Source organism: Misgurnus anguillicaudatus, chromosome 12 (genome assembly GCF_027580225.2).
Source record: "Misgurnus anguillicaudatus chromosome 12, ASM2758022v2, whole genome shotgun sequence".
Taxonomy (NCBI): Eukaryota; Metazoa; Chordata; class Actinopteri; order Cypriniformes; family Cobitidae; genus Misgurnus; species Misgurnus anguillicaudatus.
In genome coordinates this window covers 21480478-21500085 of record NC_073348.2, presented here as the reverse complement: position 1 = coordinate 21500085, position 19608 = coordinate 21480478, and the positions used below count along the sequence as shown (strand labels likewise).

General features: G+C 36.6%; 2 protein-coding genes across 5 annotated transcripts; both read right to left on the bottom strand.

Moving 5' to 3' along the window:
• Positions 1–7318: 7318 nt before the first annotated feature.
• On the bottom strand, positions 7319–9227 carry LOC129446307 (phospholipase A2-like). Its single transcript, XM_055207266.2, has 4 exons — positions 9099–9227; positions 8377–8527; positions 7530–7663; positions 7319–7457 (listed from the first exon to the last, which is right to left on the bottom strand). Exons 1-4 carry the CDS (start codon positions 9145–9147, stop codon positions 7339–7341), a joined length of 453 nt encoding a protein of 150 aa, XP_055063241.1. The 5' UTR covers positions 9148–9227; the 3' UTR covers positions 7319–7338.
• An 860-nt stretch (positions 9228–10087) lies between these two features.
• prkab1a (protein kinase, AMP-activated, beta 1 non-catalytic subunit, a) lies at positions 10088–17169 on the bottom strand. 4 transcript variants are annotated; one of them, XM_073874117.1, is made up of 9 exons: positions 17014–17136; positions 14995–15094; positions 13453–13667; positions 13201–13370; positions 12993–13086; positions 12802–12916; positions 12570–12703; positions 11293–11361; positions 10088–11224 (listed from the first exon to the last, which is right to left on the bottom strand). In XM_073874117.1, the coding sequence occupies exons 3-9, from the start codon at positions 13597–13599 to the stop codon at positions 11147–11149; spliced, it is 807 nt and encodes a 268-aa protein (XP_073730218.1). In that variant the 5' UTR covers positions 13600–13667; positions 14995–15094; positions 17014–17136; the 3' UTR covers positions 10088–11146. The 4 variants fall into 4 exon arrangements, with proteins under 4 accessions (XP_073730218.1, XP_073730217.1, XP_073730215.1 ...); XM_073874116.1 differs by having other exon boundaries at positions 14995–15048; positions 17014–17133; XM_073874114.1 differs by lacking the exon at positions 14995–15094 and having other exon boundaries at positions 17014–17169.
• Between the last annotated feature and the right edge of the window lie 2439 nt (positions 17170–19608).

The window sequence follows — 19608 nt, the reverse complement described above, 5'->3', positions numbered from 1 at the left end:
TCAACTTTAACTATCTTTAGTCCTTTCAAAAGATAATAACATTTATTTTCTTCTCCTCTTTCTCTGACAACACACTGTGCACATGATGAAGGCAGTATTAAAGGAACAGTATGTAAGAAATTTATATCAATTAATCATTAAATGGCCCTAAAATGTCAATAGACATTAAGAAATCATTTTCATTTCAAATACTTATATCACTCACAACAGCGGTCCGGCCAGGATATTGTCATTTAAAAAGTGGAGTTGCAGCCCTCAACTGATGTTTATGTTGTCATTTGGTATATTGGCCACCAGGTGTGTGGTTGCAGTACCAGTTTTAGCCACACGTTTTGTGATTGCAATACCAGTTTTGGCCACAATCCTACATACTGTTCCTTTAAACACACTTAGAGCCTTGACCTGTCATTCACAGCAAGATGCATTAGGCCACTGCTTTTCATACTTTGATAGGGGACTGAATAAGGAGACGTCTATGCTTTTATTACTGCCTTATACACAAAACTAAAAACTGAACCCAGCAGAACAGGGAATTGCAGAATTTAAGTGTTTTTTTTTTCAGATTTTGTTGGCATGTTTTTGGAGCATTACATGACACTTTACATTCTTATTGACTTCCCATCACTTTGTGTTGTTATGAACTGTCAATGCATTTATGTTAAAATTCACAAAAATGCTATTGCAATTCTATTATTAGTTTATTTTTTTAATTAATAAAACAAAACACATTCCTGATTGAACACATTGACAAAGCGTTGATATTTGCCGATGGCCAAACTGAAAGAGACTCACAGTGACTCAGAGAGCGTTGCTAGGGAACACATTTTTCCTCTGTTATATTTTGCCTCACCTTCTCCTTTGTTATGGGGTGAAATCAATTCTATATGTGTGCAGATATGCATCCTCTCCACCTTTTATATTATAAACTCATGCGTTCGTTCACCCTGCTTTGGAATGCAGCTGACGTATTTTAAGTTTAAGTATATCGTCATTTTTATTAATTAATATTCTTTTAAAGTCCTGACCTTTAACCAAGCTGCTTTATGATTTGGCCTGACCGTCACTAAATTGCATGGGGCCAATTAAGAGCTGTACCATCAAAATTGTTATTGTTTGTCTCCTTGACAATGATAATATGGTGCTGTAATACCAGACATAACTTAGCTAAATTCCCAACATTTTGATTGACACCACTGCTATGTAAGCTTGTAAGGAATCAAACCAAGTTTGAAATCCTAATAAGGTCGTAAAAACATATAATTATTTAAATTATAAATGTCTTGCAATTATTCTTATGCCATTTTTTGAGGCTAAAATATAATTTGTGCAGATTTCATGTCATCCTTTACACTATAAGGGGCGGTTTCCTGGACAGGTTTTAGATTAATCCAGGACTAGGCCTTAGATATATCAGGATATTTAAGTAGTTTTTACAAACAAACCTTACAAAAAACAATCCTGGTGTGCATCTTGAGACAAAACAGTGACACTGATTTATATGATATGTCATACGAGATGTTTATAAATTAAGGCAGCTCAAACATGCATTTTAGTCGGAGACTATAGCTAAGCCCTGTCCTGGAAACCGCCCTTAAAAAGTTATTTTTAATTCAGTGTTGGGTCAAAAAGGGACAAACTGACCAATTCGGTTAAATTAACCCAGAAAATGTTTATATTTGACCAAACAATGGTTTAAACAACCCAGCATGGGTTATAACCAAGTGGGCTTGGTTTGTTTCTTTGCAGTGCTGGGATGTAATTAAAAGTGTATGTTTTTGCATTATAGTGTAGTATTGATATATTTTTAAATATTAGGTCTAATCGATTAAGGGGTGGTTTCCCGAACAGGGATTAGTTTAAGCCAGGACTAGACCTTAGTTTAATTTTGAAATATAACTAGTTTTAACAAATACACCTTACTAAAAACATTACTTGTGTGCATTTTGATGCAAAACAAAGGGCACTGATGTATTTTAAGATTATGTCAGTGCAAGTTGTTTTCAGTTTGGACAGCTCTTACATTTATTTTAGCATAGGAGTAATCCCTGTCCGGGAAACTGCCCCTAAACGTTTCTGAGTATGAAACTGGGTACGATTTGGGGTGATATACATTCATAAATAATTAAGAATTTCATCATTAATTTAAAAAAAATTATTATAAATAATTGGTAACACTTTACAATAAGGTTCATTAGTTAACATTAGTTATTGTATTAACTAACATGAACAAACCATGAGCAATGAGCATTGTTGCAGTATTTATTAATCTTTGTTAATGTTGGTTAATAGAAATAAAGCTTTTAATTGTTTGTTCATGTTAGTTCACATTGCATTGACTACACTGTAAAAAAAAACTTTGCTGCCTTACATTTTTTGTTTAATCAACTCAGATTTACAAGTCAATTCAACAGAGATGAGTTTCAACTTATAAAATATAGTTGAGAAAAGTCAACTTAATTTTATAAGTTATAACAACTCACCTGTAGTTATAACAACTCATCTAAATAATAGTAAGTTGAAATGACTGGTAAATCCGAGTTGATTCAACCAAAAAATGTAAGGCAGTATTTTTTACAGCGTAACGTTAACAAGATTTGAATAAAGTATTAGTAATTGCTAATTAAGATTAACAAAGATTAATAAATGCTGTATAAGTGCAGTTCATTATTAGTTCATGTTAATTAAACTAATGTTAACTAATGAACCTTATTGTAAAGTGTTTAAAGTTAGTTCTCATCAATAGAGATACTCTCTAAAGTTATTTGAAGATGTTTGATATACGTCTGTCTTCTTCCCCAGGGCAGAGGTATGTGGATATAGTTTATCTACCTTTTATGGGAAAATATGTTATAACATGTTTCTGTCATCTTGATTTCATTGTGTGAATCTCAAATGTGTGAACTATGACATGTAATCATCAAAAGAATTTTAAACCAATTAGCCCAAGGTGTATTATAGCCTACATACAGCTACAGTATGTTACCCTGTTTGTGAAATGTAGGCTAAAATCTTGGTATCTAAATAGAGCATGAAAGTTAGATTTAACTCATTGAGTTCAAATCTTTGACTTGGCGTTTCTAGCTAATATTTGCACAGAATGATCTTTACATTAGATATATGATACATAGAAATCCTTAAATTACAAAAAATGACTTTAGCTCGGTTTTTACATACAGGGTCACATACATTTCCTTTATTATAGAAAATCATAAACATATAATAAACAGCCCCTGAATTATACTGTAAAAATATATAAACTGACCTAACCCCATCACAAAAACACACAACTAAATTGAATAACTTTTTGTTAAATTATTATTATGTTTGAATTCTAAAAACAATTACATTGAATGCATAAAATCATTATTACCTTGAATGCAGCCCTAAACACTGCATTGTAAACACCGTGGATAAAGTAAAATATACTGACCCCTAGTGGTGGACATTTTAATTACAAAACCATTCCTAAGAAGTTGAGAAATTGAAGACCTTGTTCAAAAAGAATTATATATTTTTATAAATATACATTTTATATAATTTATACATAAGATTAAAAGCATGAACGTTTGATTTCACATTGATTTTAATATTAAAGATCTAGGGGGAGTTTCCTGGACTAGGCCTTAGTTATTTTAAGGCATTTAGTTTTTACAAACAAACCTTACAAAAAATCTTGAGACAAAACGATGGCACTGATATATGTTAAGATACATCAATGCAAGTTGTTTTTAAATTAAAGCAGCTCGCGCATGCATTTTAATCCGGGAAACCTCCCGCTAATGTTTTATGTTTTCACATAATGTTCCTTACATTATATAGTATGATTTTATGTAGAAAACCGTAAATCACAAAAAAAGACTTTAGATAGGGTTTCACAGGCAGGGTCACAAATAAAACATTAAAATCATTTAAAATAACCAGCAAGCAAAATTCTGATTGGTCAATCTGCCCACATTATATATTGTAGTTACACCTATGTACGGTTCTCACGGTTTTACATAAATGCTATGTAGCAATTAAAAGGGTTCTCCTATTTAGCTTGATGTCAAGTGTTTGACGAAATTCAACCTATAAGGAATTTCTTACCAGACCTATTAACCTGATTGTAAACATAAAAAGTATAAGTACAAACTGTCTTGTTTAAGTGTGACTCACTTAACTACGGTTACACTATGTTCTTGGCAGACACCTTAAAACTGAAATAACCTACAAAACAGCCTTACAGCTAGTTAAAATACCTGTAAACAATAGGATCATCTTCAATGTAAACATTCCTGCTAATATTAAAGACCTCACCCATGTCTGTAGTTTAAATGCTTCTCCAGAACATTTAAAGGTTTACACTGTTTGTGAGGTCCCATTAAGCTAAAAATGAGGAAATGTCTGACAATGTAAAAAAACAACCACAACAACAATTCTGCAACAATTAAAGTTCACAAGAGAAACAATTGACCTATTTTATTACCAATTACTTATTTCTAAAAAAGTCATATGGGGAAAACACATAAGGTACTTTACCTAATTCAGTGAAACAGACAAGAACATTCGGTCTGTCTCCTGACAAAAAAAACCTGTGGATCCGCATTTTGTATATTTTGATTAAATCTTTTGTTGGTGGGAAGGATGTGTTGTTAAGCAATTTTTTTTCTAAACACAAAATGCATAATAAATAATGAAGTATGCTATGATTTAAATACAGTGACACACATAAAAAGACTCATGTTTTCCTGATCATAAAATGTTTTTTTAGGCTCATGCATAAAATTTGTTTTTTTAAATTTGTGCAATTGTGTGGATTTTTTAACAATAATAAAATGTGTTTATTTGTTTGTTGGAAGACCAAGTATCCAGCTACACTGAAAAAAATGGTCAAATGGGCCAGTGCCCTTAAAAAAGGTCCTACAGATCAGTGTTGTGGGTAATGTATTAGTAACATGCATTACGTAATAATATTACTTTTCTGAAGTAACGATAATAGTAACGCATTACTTTATAAATGTACACATTAATACTTGAGTTACTTTTTTAAAAAAGTAATGCAAGTTACTTTCAGTTTAATTAAAAAATGTACTAAATTAAACTGAATGTAGTGACGTAGAATTCCTGCCTGAGCAGGAACAGTTTGAGTCAGAAACAGAGATGGCAGGCAAGAGAAATATGCAATTTCTGAATGAATAACTTCTCAGTCATAAAAAACACCTGCAAGGCCTGAAAGAGATCAAACCCAAGTAAGAAAAGAAAGAAAAAGTAAGAGAAAGTAATGCATAAGTAACTTAAAAGTAATCTAAGTATTACTTTTCACAGAAAGTAAATAAGTAACATTATTAGTTACTTTTGGGGGAGTAACTAAATATTGTAATGCATTACTTTTAAAAGTTTAACTTTTTCCAACACTGCTACAGATATAGCTTATATAAACATTTGGTACCATATAGGTTCCTCTGACTTACTCATATGAACTCTTTAGGTGCAAAGCTGTGCTACTTATTGAAATGGTACAGCTATTTTAACCATTTTTCTGACAGCACTCTAAAAATGGCTGGGTTATTTTTGACCCATAATGGGTAAATATTGGACAGAACACATGTTGGGTTAAATATTACCCCATGGTGGGTTAAAAATTACCCAATGTTGGGTTGTTGTTATGCAACCATGGGGTATAATAACAGCAGTTGCGTTAAAACAAACCAGCATTGGGTCAATTTTAACCCAGCGGTGTGTTCTGTTCTGTCCAATATTTACCCATTATTGGTCAAAAAATGGGGCCATGGCACAAGACTTTTTTAAGATGTCAAATAAATCTTTGGTGTCCCCAGAGCACATATGTAAAGTTTTAGCTCAAAATACCATATAAATAATTTATTATAGCATGTTAAAATTGACACTTTGTAGGTGTGTGCAAAAATGTGCCGCTTTGGGTGTGTCCTTTAAAATGCAAATGAGCTGATGAAATTCAAACACTGCTCACAATGATGGTGGTTTGTTGCAATTAAAACTCAATTGTGCTTTTCTTTGCACTAAATGGCAGTGATGTGGTTGGATAGTGCAGATTAAGGGGCGGTATTATTATAATAAGAGCTCCTTATGACATCATAAGGAGAGCCAAAATTCAACGACCTATTTTTTCATGTGCTTGTAGAGAATGGTTTAATTCAATTCAATTCAATTTTATTTATACAGCGCTTTTCACAATACTTAATTGTTTCAAAGCAGCTTTACATTAATAGAAGCAGTAAAAGCACAGAAAAACGACAGATAGCATAACATAATACACGATAGCATAAGCAGTCAAATTTGCTGCGGCTATGACTCGACATTATAAGCGAGCGTATTACTAATGTAACGTCTAGAAGAGGAAGCTAAGTTAAGCCAAAGAAGGCTGCCTCCCCGGGGTAAAAAAACCCCTAGGAGAAAAAAACCCCCGGGATGTTTAGCCGAGGAAATAAAAAAAAGTCCTAGGAGGGAAAAACCTTTGGGAGATATATATGTATATACACACATATAAACGGATAAGGAGATTAAGCGGAGATTAAGCTGGTTCTGTCGGTGATCGTTGGTCAGGCATCAGCTGGGCATCACGTTGAAGGATGACCAGTAGATCAGAGGTGTGCCGACTTTCACATCTACCGGAACTGGGTCTGTTTGTCCCATTGTCCTCAGGGTCGAGGACGAGACAGGGAGAGAAAAACAAAATCATATTAGCGTAGGGGCCGTTCACATGTAATGCAAGTGTCACACAGTGATGTGGTTTAATCAGCTTAGTTTCAGACAGACTAACTATTGCGGCATAATTATATTATCCACAGTTGAGGATTTTGCAAATTGGGGGCCCACTTCGACGGTATATATGGTAACTAAGGGTCATCTTCCGGTCTTTAAGAGAAAATGAAACCTGTCGACCCGTTTGACTAAGGCCTGTAACCCCACTGTCGTCGTTAATGCAGGTTCAGTGGCAAACGGGTCTATATTGCATACTATTTACAAGACCACAAGAAAACCCCAACATCGCAACCTGACCATACGTGCCAACCCGTTTGACTAAGGCTGGAGGCCCCACTGTCGTCGTTAATGCAGGTTCAGTGGCAAACGGGTCTGTATGGCATACTATTCACTGTATGGCAAACTAAGTTACTGGGTTGATCTTTTTCACATTTTCTAGGTTGATAGAAGCACTGGGAACCCAATCATAGCACTTAAACAAGGAAAAAGTCAGATTTTCATGCCATGGCCCCTATAATGTTCGAATATCAAAGAATTTACAGATCTCATGAGATCCCCAACAGGTATAAGTTGAATAGATGATGCATGGATCGAAAAGTGCTTGAAACATTGAAAACTTTATTTGCAGCGGTCACTGGGAAGGCGTGCATTCTCTTCATTGTAGGGAGCTTCTGCAAAGCATTCGGCTGCTATTTTGTCACAATCACAGATGAACGCCTCACACTCGTCGTTGTCACCTGGGTTGGAATAGACAGTTTTGCCTTATTTATGCATACTTCTAGCACTGACTAAGTAAGAAGTATACTCACTGCCACAGGTGATTTTCTGGGTTGGCTTGTCACAACTGAATGAGTAGGTCTTGGTGTATGGGTTGTCAAGGATGGGGACACATTTTTCGTGCTTTTTAGCATCTCTATAACATTTGTCATGAGCTTGGCAACATCTGTGGAGGAACATGATGAAATTTTATGGGTGTAGATTTGGTTTGAACATTGTACAATATTGTGTCAACTGTACATACTATATAGTTGAATATTTCCTTGTATAAATATTGAGTGGTTGTGACAGTTTTTATTATTGGGTCAACTCCCCCATACCCCCTGGAAAGTACGTTTTGCTTATCAAGTTCATGCAAAACAAAGATAGTCTAATCTTTACAAGTAAACTTGAGTCTGTGCGACAGTACAGTGGCTCTAAAAGTCTGTGAAATTTCATTAAATTGCAAAACAAACTTTTCAGAGCCATTTTTTAAATTACTTTGGTCATTTTGATTGATGCATTAAGTCACATGCATTCGACAGACATCTTTTTAAACACATCTCTTAACAAATACGTATGAAATATATTTCATGCATGCTATTTTAATAACAAATAATATAAAGGGAAAGTCCCAAATTGGAATGAGCCTAATTCACTTCCATAAAAGGAATAAGAAGTGAATGGGGTGGTTTGGTTATAAACATTCCTCAAAATATCTTCCTTCATGTTCATCAGAACAAAAAAATGTATACAGGATTGTAACAACATGAGGGTGAGAAAATAATGAATTTTCATTTTTGGGTGAACTATCCCTTTAGGTGCACCTTAAGTGTCCAAATTGTTCTCACATGACACATACGAAGACTACGTAATCATACATAAATATTAAATTCTGACCTATCCAACTCATCCACAGGTGTGCCAGATCCACCTAAGCCACAATAGCAGCCGTAGTCAGCATAGTCGAGAATGGGCAAGCTGTCGGGTACAGTACAGAGGATCATGTCCCTTAACTGCCATACGGCTCTATGATCAGCAAGAGCCTCAGCTGAAAGTCAACAAGTCAGCAAAGCACCCGTTTGACATGCCATGACTTTATTTGTTAAATGAGTTTCTACAATATAAGATCAATGAGTAAACATATTTTATTTCTAGTGGCATATGTGTTGGTATAAAATAATGATCTGAATTTAAGATATTTTACATGTATGCATTAGTTAACATGTGCAATAAATATTTTTATGAATATAGTTCATTTTAGTTAATTGTGCATTATAGACAGGCACAACTCAAAATAAACAAACAAAACTCCATTAAATTTTGAAAATACCATTAATTAGGATTAGGATTGTTGAATGCAATAGTAGTGTTTATTGTTACTAGCATAGGCTATATGAAGAGTTCAGATGCAAAACCCTCTGACATATATTTCTGAATGGCCTAAAGCCAGGATTAAGCGGATTTAAAACGAAACTATTTGATGAATGTGTAATACATACCGAGAGCATTCGGTTAATATCATTATCTCATTTTTGACAAAGGTGGCATTAAGCAGCTTTGCATCTGAGATTCTTCATGTGTTAACTCATAAGTCCTGAAAACTTAAACATGTTACCTACCCAAACTGAGTCCAAGGGCTATCAGAAGAACAGACGTGAGGGTGGTCATGGTGTTTGGAGCAGTGATCTACTACACACCTGACCTGACCCAGCTAACATTTTATGCTTTCAAGACAGCCTTGACCAACTTTGACCACCAACATTTCAGGACACATGTACAGATAAATGCCAATTCCCACGCTCTGCTCTACCCTAAACAGGGTTCCCACACATTAGTTAACTTCAAATTCAAGTACCTTTCAAGGACTTTCCAGGTGCAATACCCTCAAATTCAAGGACTAAATGTGGGGACACATTTCAAGTGAGATCAAGGTTACATCGTGTTACCTTTTAAGATACATTGTTACAGTTACCTTTTGAGGGAACTAGCGCTGCGTCACTGTGGTGACACTTTGGGGACGCCTCCAGGGGTAAGTGCGTCTGTGTGTATATCAAATTCAACCAATGGTGAGACTTAACGACAAAGACAGGGTGATGTGGGAGGCAGAAAGTATATCGCTATCTGAAATATTGCCAAAGACGGCGTTAGGGGGACGCAGGAAGTATGGCAAGGGAGACGCAGCGTCTCATTCCCTTCTCAGTGAACAACAGTTACGTATCCCGAGACGTTTTTATGTGTCAAACACAACTATGCAAAAAAGCATTTTGGCGTGAATCAACATTCGCATACAGAAGATATAAGCATTTAAAGTGAACAGTTTAGCACGTGTACTTAAAAGTCTAGAATTTTATGATATTATCCTACACTACACAGGAAATTAAAAAAATTCCCCAGAAAACTTCATGCATAAAATAGATTCAAGCACTTTCAATGACCTGTATCTATATCTGTATATACTTTGAATTGTTTTTATGTGACTATACATAAAGTTGTGTGGGAAAATGCAAAGTTTTATAAAGAAATGCTTAGATGTCTGAACTGAAAGACCCAATGGCTTTTCAATGCATGTTCCCAAAAACATAACTCCTTGATATCGATTAAAAAAAAATTTGTAACTACTTCTTAGTGTTTTATTTCACAAATTGCAGATTATACACATAAGTCAGAATGCTTCAGTATTACTGACTGTTACTGTATTTGTGCTGTAAATAAAAACAGGGTCACTGTTATCTCCACGTTTCCATATTTGGTCCCTTACACAAACTGCTGACTGATTCAAAACAGATGCTTAGAAGTTTAGTGACCTTGCTAATAAATATTAATATAAATCTTACAATAAAACACTATATTTTAAGCTCTTTTTACAACAATTAGTCAATAATATATCATCCTACTCGGCCTTAGGAGACAAAAAGAAAAAAATGCACAAAAAAAATTTGGCCCAGTCTCAAATAAGTAATATGTTTAAAAGTGTACCAACATCTAAAACGTTATACAGTACTTTGCAAAAGTCTTAGGCCACCATCACCAGCTTTGTTGTTTTAGCAAAGTTTTAATGTCCATCCATATTTAATTTTCACTCTTTTTTAAGATACAGAAACAGAAAATACAGGAAATATGTACACAAAATTAAAAACAAAAACTAAATCGGGCATCAGTCAGTATTTACACATCTTGAGCATTTTCGAGGAGACTGAAGTCCTGAAGTCATTCGATTAGAATTAGAAATTAGGATTTAATTTCATTTAAGTTTAAGAGATCCTGCAGCCGCCTGCTATTTACTCAAGTTGAAGGGGAGTTTACCCTTGACACTTCAGCTTATACTTTTATACTGTTTTTAATACTACATACACATTTCCTGTATTTTCTGGCTGTATTCTAATAAAGAGACTGAGAAATAATTATATATGATCACTATACAATTGCAAATACAACAAATCTAATGGTAGCATGGTGGCCTAAGACTTTTGCACAAAACTGTATATGTGCATTTTCTGTTTCTGATTCGCTTATACTTAAAAAAGCAGAATTCATTTCTAAAGTGCATCTCTGTACATCTCTATTATTTACAATAATACATACTATATATAAGCACACCAAACTACACAATACTAAAATATTTAAAGCATTTGAAACTGGTCGGTTTTCTCAGCTGAGAAGACAAAGATCAGATCGGCTTGTACAGCAGAGTCGTGACATATTTCTTCTTATATCGATGGGTTGCACTCAGAACCATTACGCCGTCCTGTCAGAGACAATTGATTAAAAATCAATAGTTGATGATATTGTAGAAATCTTTATTCGGTTTCTTACCTTAATGGACAGAGCATAGAGGTGGTTAAGCATGACGTGATTGGGCTCAGGAAGCAAAGCTGGATCACACTGTTAGAAAACCAAAATACATTTACCTTAATAACCTGTGCTGTACTGAAGAAATGCAGATTCATGTCGTTGTCTTTTTTATTGCAATCTTTATTGTGCAATTATGCAAATGAATCACTTTCAGAAATACACTCACTTAAAGGATTATTAGGAACACCATACTAATACTGTGTTTAGCCCCCTTTCGCCTTCAGAACTGCCTTAATTCTACGTGGCATTGATTCAACAAGGTGCTGCAAGGTGCTTCCATCTTGCAGTTGATGGAAAATTGTGGGATGCACATCCAGGGCACGAAGCCGTTCCACCACATCCCAAAGATGCTCTATTCGGTTTAGATCTGGTGACTGTGGGGGCCACTTTAGTACAGTGAACTCATTGTCATGTTCAAGAAACCAATTTTCCAGTCTTCAACTGTCCAATTATGGTGAGATCGTGCAGCCTCTTTTCCCTATTTGTAGTAGAGATGAGTGGTACCCGTTGGGGTCTTCTGCTGTTGTAGCCCATCAGCCTCAAGGTTGTGCGTGTTGTGGCTTCACAAATGCTTTGCTGCATACCTCGGTTGTAACGAGTGGTTATTTCAGTCAAAGTAGTTTTCTATCAGCTTGAATCAGTCGGCCCATTCTCCTCTGACCTGTAAACTCAACAACGCCTTTTCACCTACAGGACTGCCACATACTGGATGTTTTTCCCTTTTTAACACCATTCTTTGTAAACCCTAGAAATGGTTGTGCGTGAAAATCACAGTAACTGCCATGCCACGCTCCAAATTGCTTAAATCACCTTTCTTTCCCATTCTGATATTCATTTGGCAGTTCAGGAGATTGTCTTGACCAGGATCACACCCCTAAATGCATTGAAGCAAACGCCATGTGATTGGTTGATTAGATAATTGCATTGATGAGAAAATGAACAGGTGTTCCTAATAATCCTTTAGGTGAGTGTATATGTCTCCCAAGGGTTTTTTCCTCCTAGGACTTTTTTCCTCCTAGGCTTAAAAAAAGTCGGGAGTTTTTTTCCTAGGGGGGTTTTCAACCCCGGGGAGTCAGCCGACATTGGCTTAACTTTAAGTTTATTCATAGCCGCTGTATTTTGCTACTTATGTTGTCAATTTTTCTGTGTTTTATTATAAATAAAATTGAATTGAATTAAAACCTAAGGCATTCTGCACAAAGCTAATGGCGTTTCACACTGTACAGTATATACTCACAAGAGATGCCTGTGTCTTTGTTGAGGATGACCTGTAGGAGATGAGGGGGGAGAATTGGAGGAGATTTGAATTTCTCTTCCTGTTTGGGTATGTAAGCATCCTGATGATACGGCCCAGGAGGAGAGCTGGACAGGTCTGGAATCACACAACGGTTCGCAACAAAAATCAAGCATTACATATATTGTGAGCAAATTGACCACTCCAAGAATGATGACAATGTTTTGCAGTCACACCTGACATGTCAGAACATTTCTGTGAATCCACCATCAGGGCATCAAACACCTCAAAGTCTGTCTTCTTCACCTGGATGATGTTGTTGACCGTGCCGAGCTGGCTGGTCACCACGGGCTGAGGAGATGATGTAATGTAATGTTTCTCATTTGTTTTAATACACACACTAATCGAAGATAAAACCCGATGTTACCTCTGATGGGTCGTGTGTCCACTGTCCATCCACAAAGAACTTATACTGATGCTCACCTTCAGGCAAATCCACAATCGCCACAAAGTTGTTTTGACTATCCAAAAGACAAAGTAAACATTGTCTGGGCTATGCATACAGTTAAGATTTCTTTAATATATTTAATTAGTTTATATCAATCTCTATCTCAACAACCACAATGTTTACACACCTCCTAATCAAAGGAATCTTGTTAGTCCAATTGTTAAAAGAGCCAGAAATATAAACTTCCTTTCCAGCTCCCGTCCATCGAAATACCGTGGGTCTGTCCAGTGCCGAATCCTTGTCATTGACATCCAGGTCTGGTCTCCAGTCAAACAGCTCTTCTTTTACCAACGGTGCCTGATGAAAGATTACAGGACAAACACATCAGCATACTGTACATCTATTTTTGGTCAATATTAAAGACAGCAACCAAACCTACTTTCATGTCCTCCCCGTGAAATATATCAGCATCTTCAGGGCTGTCCATCAGGATTTTGGGACGGTCTCCCTCCTTGGTTCCTCGACTGTCCCTCCTGTGGGCCTTTTCGTGGCCCAGCCCTGCCCTCTCACTGCTTGTGTTACCCATAGTGCTTTTAAAAAGCCTATCCGGAGGTTACGGAGGGTAAGTGTCAAGCTGTTCAGGCTGAAATTGATCTGTAACCAAATACAAACCCCACAGCGCTGTGTAAAACAAACACACAGATTGTTGTGTAATGCTTGCAATCCTAGTACTGTATATACACAGTATGAGTTTCTAACCGCAGAAATCAAAACAAACTATACAGAAACCCCTTTGTGTTTTGCCTGTTTCGTCTTTATGCAATGTTGCTTGATGTACAGACTTTAGTCAGTATTGTAGATTTACAGCTTCAAAGACCATCTGAAATAGGGTGTAGGTTTATTCCCCTTAATGCAAAACTAAATAAAGTTTATTTAAGTTTGGGAGAAGCATGGTCATATTCAACCAATAAGTGCGAACAGGTCTCTATATATAGCGTCCCTTGACAGCTTTTGGAGCATCCCTCCCTCCTACACCCTATCGCCTCACTCTCAGCTGGTATCTATCCCAGTTAAGGAGAGTAAAGGGAAGTACTCTGGGTTTCAACTGGGCCTTGGAGCGCCATCTGGTGGCCTGCGTAGGCAGAAATAGATTACTGACAAATTATTTTATTTATTTTCAAGTAACAAATCTTGATATTTTCGCATTAAACAATTACATTTATATAAATAAAAAGATGCATGATTAAAAGCCCATTTATGTTTGAATATAGCAACAACAGTCTTGTCACAATGTCATACTTTGTTCATTCAGATGCAGTCAACATACAAAATGTTTTGGGGGGTCGCACACCGCACCGCATTACATATTTCAAATTCGAACACTGGCGGCATCTGCCCGTGGCGCTCTGCTGTGCAACTAGGGCTGGGTATTGGCAAGGGCCTCACGATACAATACATATAACGATACATGTTGCATGCCACGATATTTTGCATGAAAGCTGCAGGCGTTTAAAAATTTTCTGCCATTTTCTCACTCCCGCTAACTTCTGAGACATTGTCTGAATGGCCGTATATGACAGACAACTGGACAGCGACAACTGCAGCAGCGGCGGAGGAGGCGTTTGACGCACACAGAGGGATTTGATGGGTTTTTAAAATATCGATAGTGGAGATTAAATTACGTGGAAAAATGTATCACAATAGTTAGCTGTATCGATATGTTTGCACAGCCCTATGTGCAATACCCTGAAAAGAAGCAAAAGCATTACCCCTGAAGTGAAAAAAATCACCCCTCCTTTTGCGCCACTTTTTGACGCTGAGGGTTTTCCCTTAAACAGTCTTTTTTGACGTGAGGGGTACTTTCAGTTGTTTGGCATATGCGTCACATTTAATTCTTTGCATGTGCACAAATAGAATTCATATTTAATACATCCGCCGAAAAATGAAAGAGAAAAAAATGAAGAGACCACTCCAGTTTTACCTTTCATAATTTCTGCATGTATTGCGACCCTTTCAGTCCAGTATATGTTGAATTCTAACAAAAGGAAACCTCAGAAGTCACCCAACAGCAATGTAAAAGACTGAAAACATGCCAAGACATAGGAAAGATGTGACTGAAAATCAGGGTTAGCCTATTCCATCAAATATTCAATCGTGAACTATTCCCAAATACAGAAAAAAAGCATAGTAATGTGTTGTTGCAGTATACAAAATCTGAATCTTTTTTTTGTAATTTGACCACTTTTCCCCATTTTCAACACTCTAAACACTCATTTTTTAAATGATAATTTTACTTAAAGGAAAACACCACCGTTTTTCAATATTTTACTATGTTCTTACCTCAACTTAGACAAATTAATACATCCCTATCTTTTTTCAATGCGTGCACTTATTCTTTGTACAGCGCGTTGTGAACGTGTTAGCATTTAGCCTAAGCCCATTTATTCCTGAGGCTCCAAACATGAATTTAAAAGCCACCAAACACTTCCATGTTTTCCCTATTTAAAGACTGTTACATGAGTAGTTACACGAGTATGGTAGCACAAAGTAAAACGTGCGCCCAAGGTCGAAGTGCTGCAAACTTCTTCCGCCATACAATAAAGTTCTGATTTTTTATCCGCTTAAAAAATCACCACGTCTGATTTTGTGCCACCACACATACTCGTGTAACTACTCATGTAACAGTCTTTAAATAGAGAAAACTTAAAGTGTTTGGTGGCTTCTAAATTCATCCCTGTTTGTGTCCAAAGGAATGAATGGGGCTATAAATAGCTGAAAACAGCCTTGAAGTGGTTTCTTAAGTTTTTCGATGGTTGTATATTTTACTTTAAAGATGTAACTAGGTATTACTACCCTTGAGTACTACCATAATAAAGATAAAGGTGGAACCTTAAATGTTTTTCCAATGGAAATGACGCCTGTGGTTTGGTTAGCCATTGGAAGCAAGGGCATTTCTCATTCGTCTACACATAGGTACCACCTAGGGCTACTGTTTACCTTTAATAGACTTCATAGTGATGCAAAAGCCATCAATTTTCGGTTATTCTGTGTTTATATATTATATCTGGGAAGGTGGTCTTCGAATGCTTTTAAACAATCATTAGTGGGCCGCGAGTTGCAAAAGTTATTTAATATTAATAATTCCGGTTAACATTAGTTATTATAACCCAGTTATTATAAGTATCCTACACTATTTTTTTAATGCATTGTGTGGGTTTTAACATTAAACCTATAAGATCTAGATCTAGATTAGATCTATATGGTTGGTTGTACTGTATGCATGTCAATAGTCTTTATCAAATATCTGGGTGTAGTGGCCTAGTGTTAAATGAAAAATAAAATGATGCCATTTTTCATTAACTATACGTCTGAATTTCTTATTATTTAAGTTACAGCACCTTAATACAGTTTTTACTGCTATCTCCTTAAGAAAATGTGTATCTACTTTAAATTTCCCCAACATAACATCGTTTAAAAAACGTTGACAGCCTCATTCATTTAATAGCCATCTTTTTTTCTGTAACCTCGGAGCACTTTATTTATTGCTGTACTTTCCACATTCTTCCTTTAGAGAACATTAGTGCAAGGTCATAAAGTCTGACCAGACACGTCTGCCAAGAAACATTTCAAGGGTAAAGATAAGCCAGTAACTTCATCTAGGAGATATTAAATGCAAAATCGACCTGTTTAAGTTGAAAGCCGACACTGTATAACGGGATAATGGGATGCAGCTACCAACACCATTATTCTTTACCATGTTTGATCACATTAACGATGATGAAATATGTTTCAATCTCTCTATGACTGTATAAACGACGTATATTGCATTAATAGAATAAACGCTGTGTTATCGCCTGCCAACCTGCAGCATCAAAGCTGCATAAGCTCTTTTATCAACCGCAGGCATTGAAAAATCAAATAAACCTTATGATCACAATTTAATGCATAGCTTAAATACAAAAAGCTTGCGTTATTTTATTATGCACGGGATACGACTTACCTCTTTGAGCGGATATGTGCGCTATCTGTCCTTATTTCGTCATTTTTCATCCACGCAGCTTATCGTTACAAACTCATCACAACATAGCACCGTTGTCACTCCCCCTGCCGCGCACTACGCTCTTGGCGCATGCTCAGCAGTGGCTGCTCTGCGCATGCGTGTGTGTAACAAACCGTTATGGGGCCTTGCATACATAGACATCATATAGGTAGACGCCCTATCGACCGCTACTGCCTACTGGCGCGGCGAGACATGGGGCCGCCATCTTAGATCGGTCACCTGCTCCACTCAGTGTAATCTGAATGACTGGTGGAATGAGCTATCAGAGCATTTAATTAATCATATCTCAGTGAATACCGAACAGATTTTCACGCGGTTTTTTTGCTGCAAAGGTCATTCATGGAGCTATGATACATGACACATGGTTCGGCGTATTTTAACCCCTTATGTGCCGCAAATACCGTTTGAGTGGAGGGTGACAATGTGATGTACATCTTTCAATGAATATTTCTCTGGGATTCTTTGGGCTAGAAACCTAATCTTGGTCTTGTTTTAAAGAAGACAATTTAGGGTTTTTCACAAATGAGTTAGAAAGTAAAAATATTAAATATAAATATTTTTATAGCCGTTTACCTTTATTTTAATATATAAAATAATGCAGTAACATATTAATTTATAAATAAAATTACATAAAAGTTAATGTTTCACACAATAAATAATGTTAACATGAAGCAATATGTCTTAAGTAGTTGTGATCCAAATTTCAAGTTAAAATCACAAAAAATGATGTTTGTGTCACAATTTTAATGGTTTTACCAACAACTGCCACTAGATTTTGCCACATACGCTTGTACTCTTGTTTACTCACAAACTAATAAATTACTGTCACCGCATTATTATTCATGCAAAAAGGTTTCGAAATATTCAAACCGAATTCTGAGAGCTTTCCGATGATATATAGCTTGTCATGATTTTTTAGGTTTAGAGTAGGGTTTTAGTGTTATATGCAAAAACAAATTTGGCCTACCTGTGGGCCCGTAACATTTTAGAAACTGACTCTCACTATGTCATAATTTTCCCCAAATGGTAATGAAATATGAAAATTATACTCTTTGAGCTTTCCAACAATATATATTTGTCAAGATTTAGGTTTAGAATATTAGTGTTACAAACACAAATGTGGACAGCGCCACTTAATGTTCATAGTAGAAATGAATGAATGTTCACTAAACAGTAATAAAATATTCTGATATAAGATATAAAGTGAGTCCAAAATCAAAATATGTGATGTAGGATATAAGATATTTTATAAATCACACACTATATATGACAACGATACAGAAACAGATAGTTGCAGTAAAATAAGACTTTTTAATAAGTTGAAGAAACAATTTAAAATGATTTGTAACCCCCCCCTCTCTCCCCACACACACGCACGCACACAAACACACGCAAATACACACACACACACCCCTGAAAGAGGACTGTTTTGCAGAGTTTCTTTCCCGTGCTCCCTTTCTGTAGTTCAAGAGAGTCGAGTTTGGCAACATGGTGGAGCCTTATCTTTAAAAACACAGACACAACCAATGACAACGAGTCAGACTGATAGTTGTCGATTCCAAACCGAGTCTCCTCAATGTCCTCCCTACGAAGGAAAACATCCTCTGTTCCAGATCCTCCCGCACAACGTGCATGACTGTTGACATCTTAGCTTTTTAAAGCACGACGGATCACGCAGCTCACAGCACCTTATAATAATAAGAATACACATTTATATAGCGCCTTACACAATACACGAGGCTGAATCTAGCTTCTTATTCGCAGCTTCTTATTGACGCTTTTCGTTCCACCTTAAAAGACGCGACGCTTCCGCGTTAGCAGTTTCTTTTTCACGCACAGCTTATGGACCGTATCGCATTATCTCTTGTTCGTGCTGTTTTGAGTGATTATGTTTATTTTGTTAATTTGAGATTAATATACATTTGAAAATAAACAGAATATCAGAGTTATGAAAGAAAACGGATAGTCAGAATGTAAAGATACACTATATGTTGTAAATTTACATTGTTAAACGTGTCATCTTTTGATTGCATTAATGGATCATCTTAATATATATGTCTTTGTGATGTTTGTGTGGGTGCTTGCGTGTGTGTGTGGATATGCGTGTGTGTGGATGTGCGTCTGTGTGTGTGTGTGTGTGTGTGTGTGTGCGCGCGCGCGCGGGCGTGCTTGCGAGTATGCGTGTGCTCGCGGGTGCGTGCATTAGTGTGTGTGTGAGCACGCGTGTGTGTGTGTGTGTGTGTGTGTGTGTGTGTGAGAGAGAGAGAGAGAGAGAGAGAAAGAGAGAGAGTGCGTGAGGGTGTGTATGTGTGTGGGGCCGCGCGGGCCGTGTGTGTGTGTGTGTGTGTGTGTGTGTGTGTGCGGGCGTGTGTGTGTGTGTGTGTGTGTGTGTGTGTGTGTGTGCGTGCGGCGCGCGCGCGCACGCGTGTGCGAGTGTGTGTGCGCGGGTGCGAGTGTGTGTGCGCGGGTGCGTTTGAAGTTTGCAGATGACTCTAGAAATGATGAATCTATACATACAGAAGCTTAGAGAGCCTG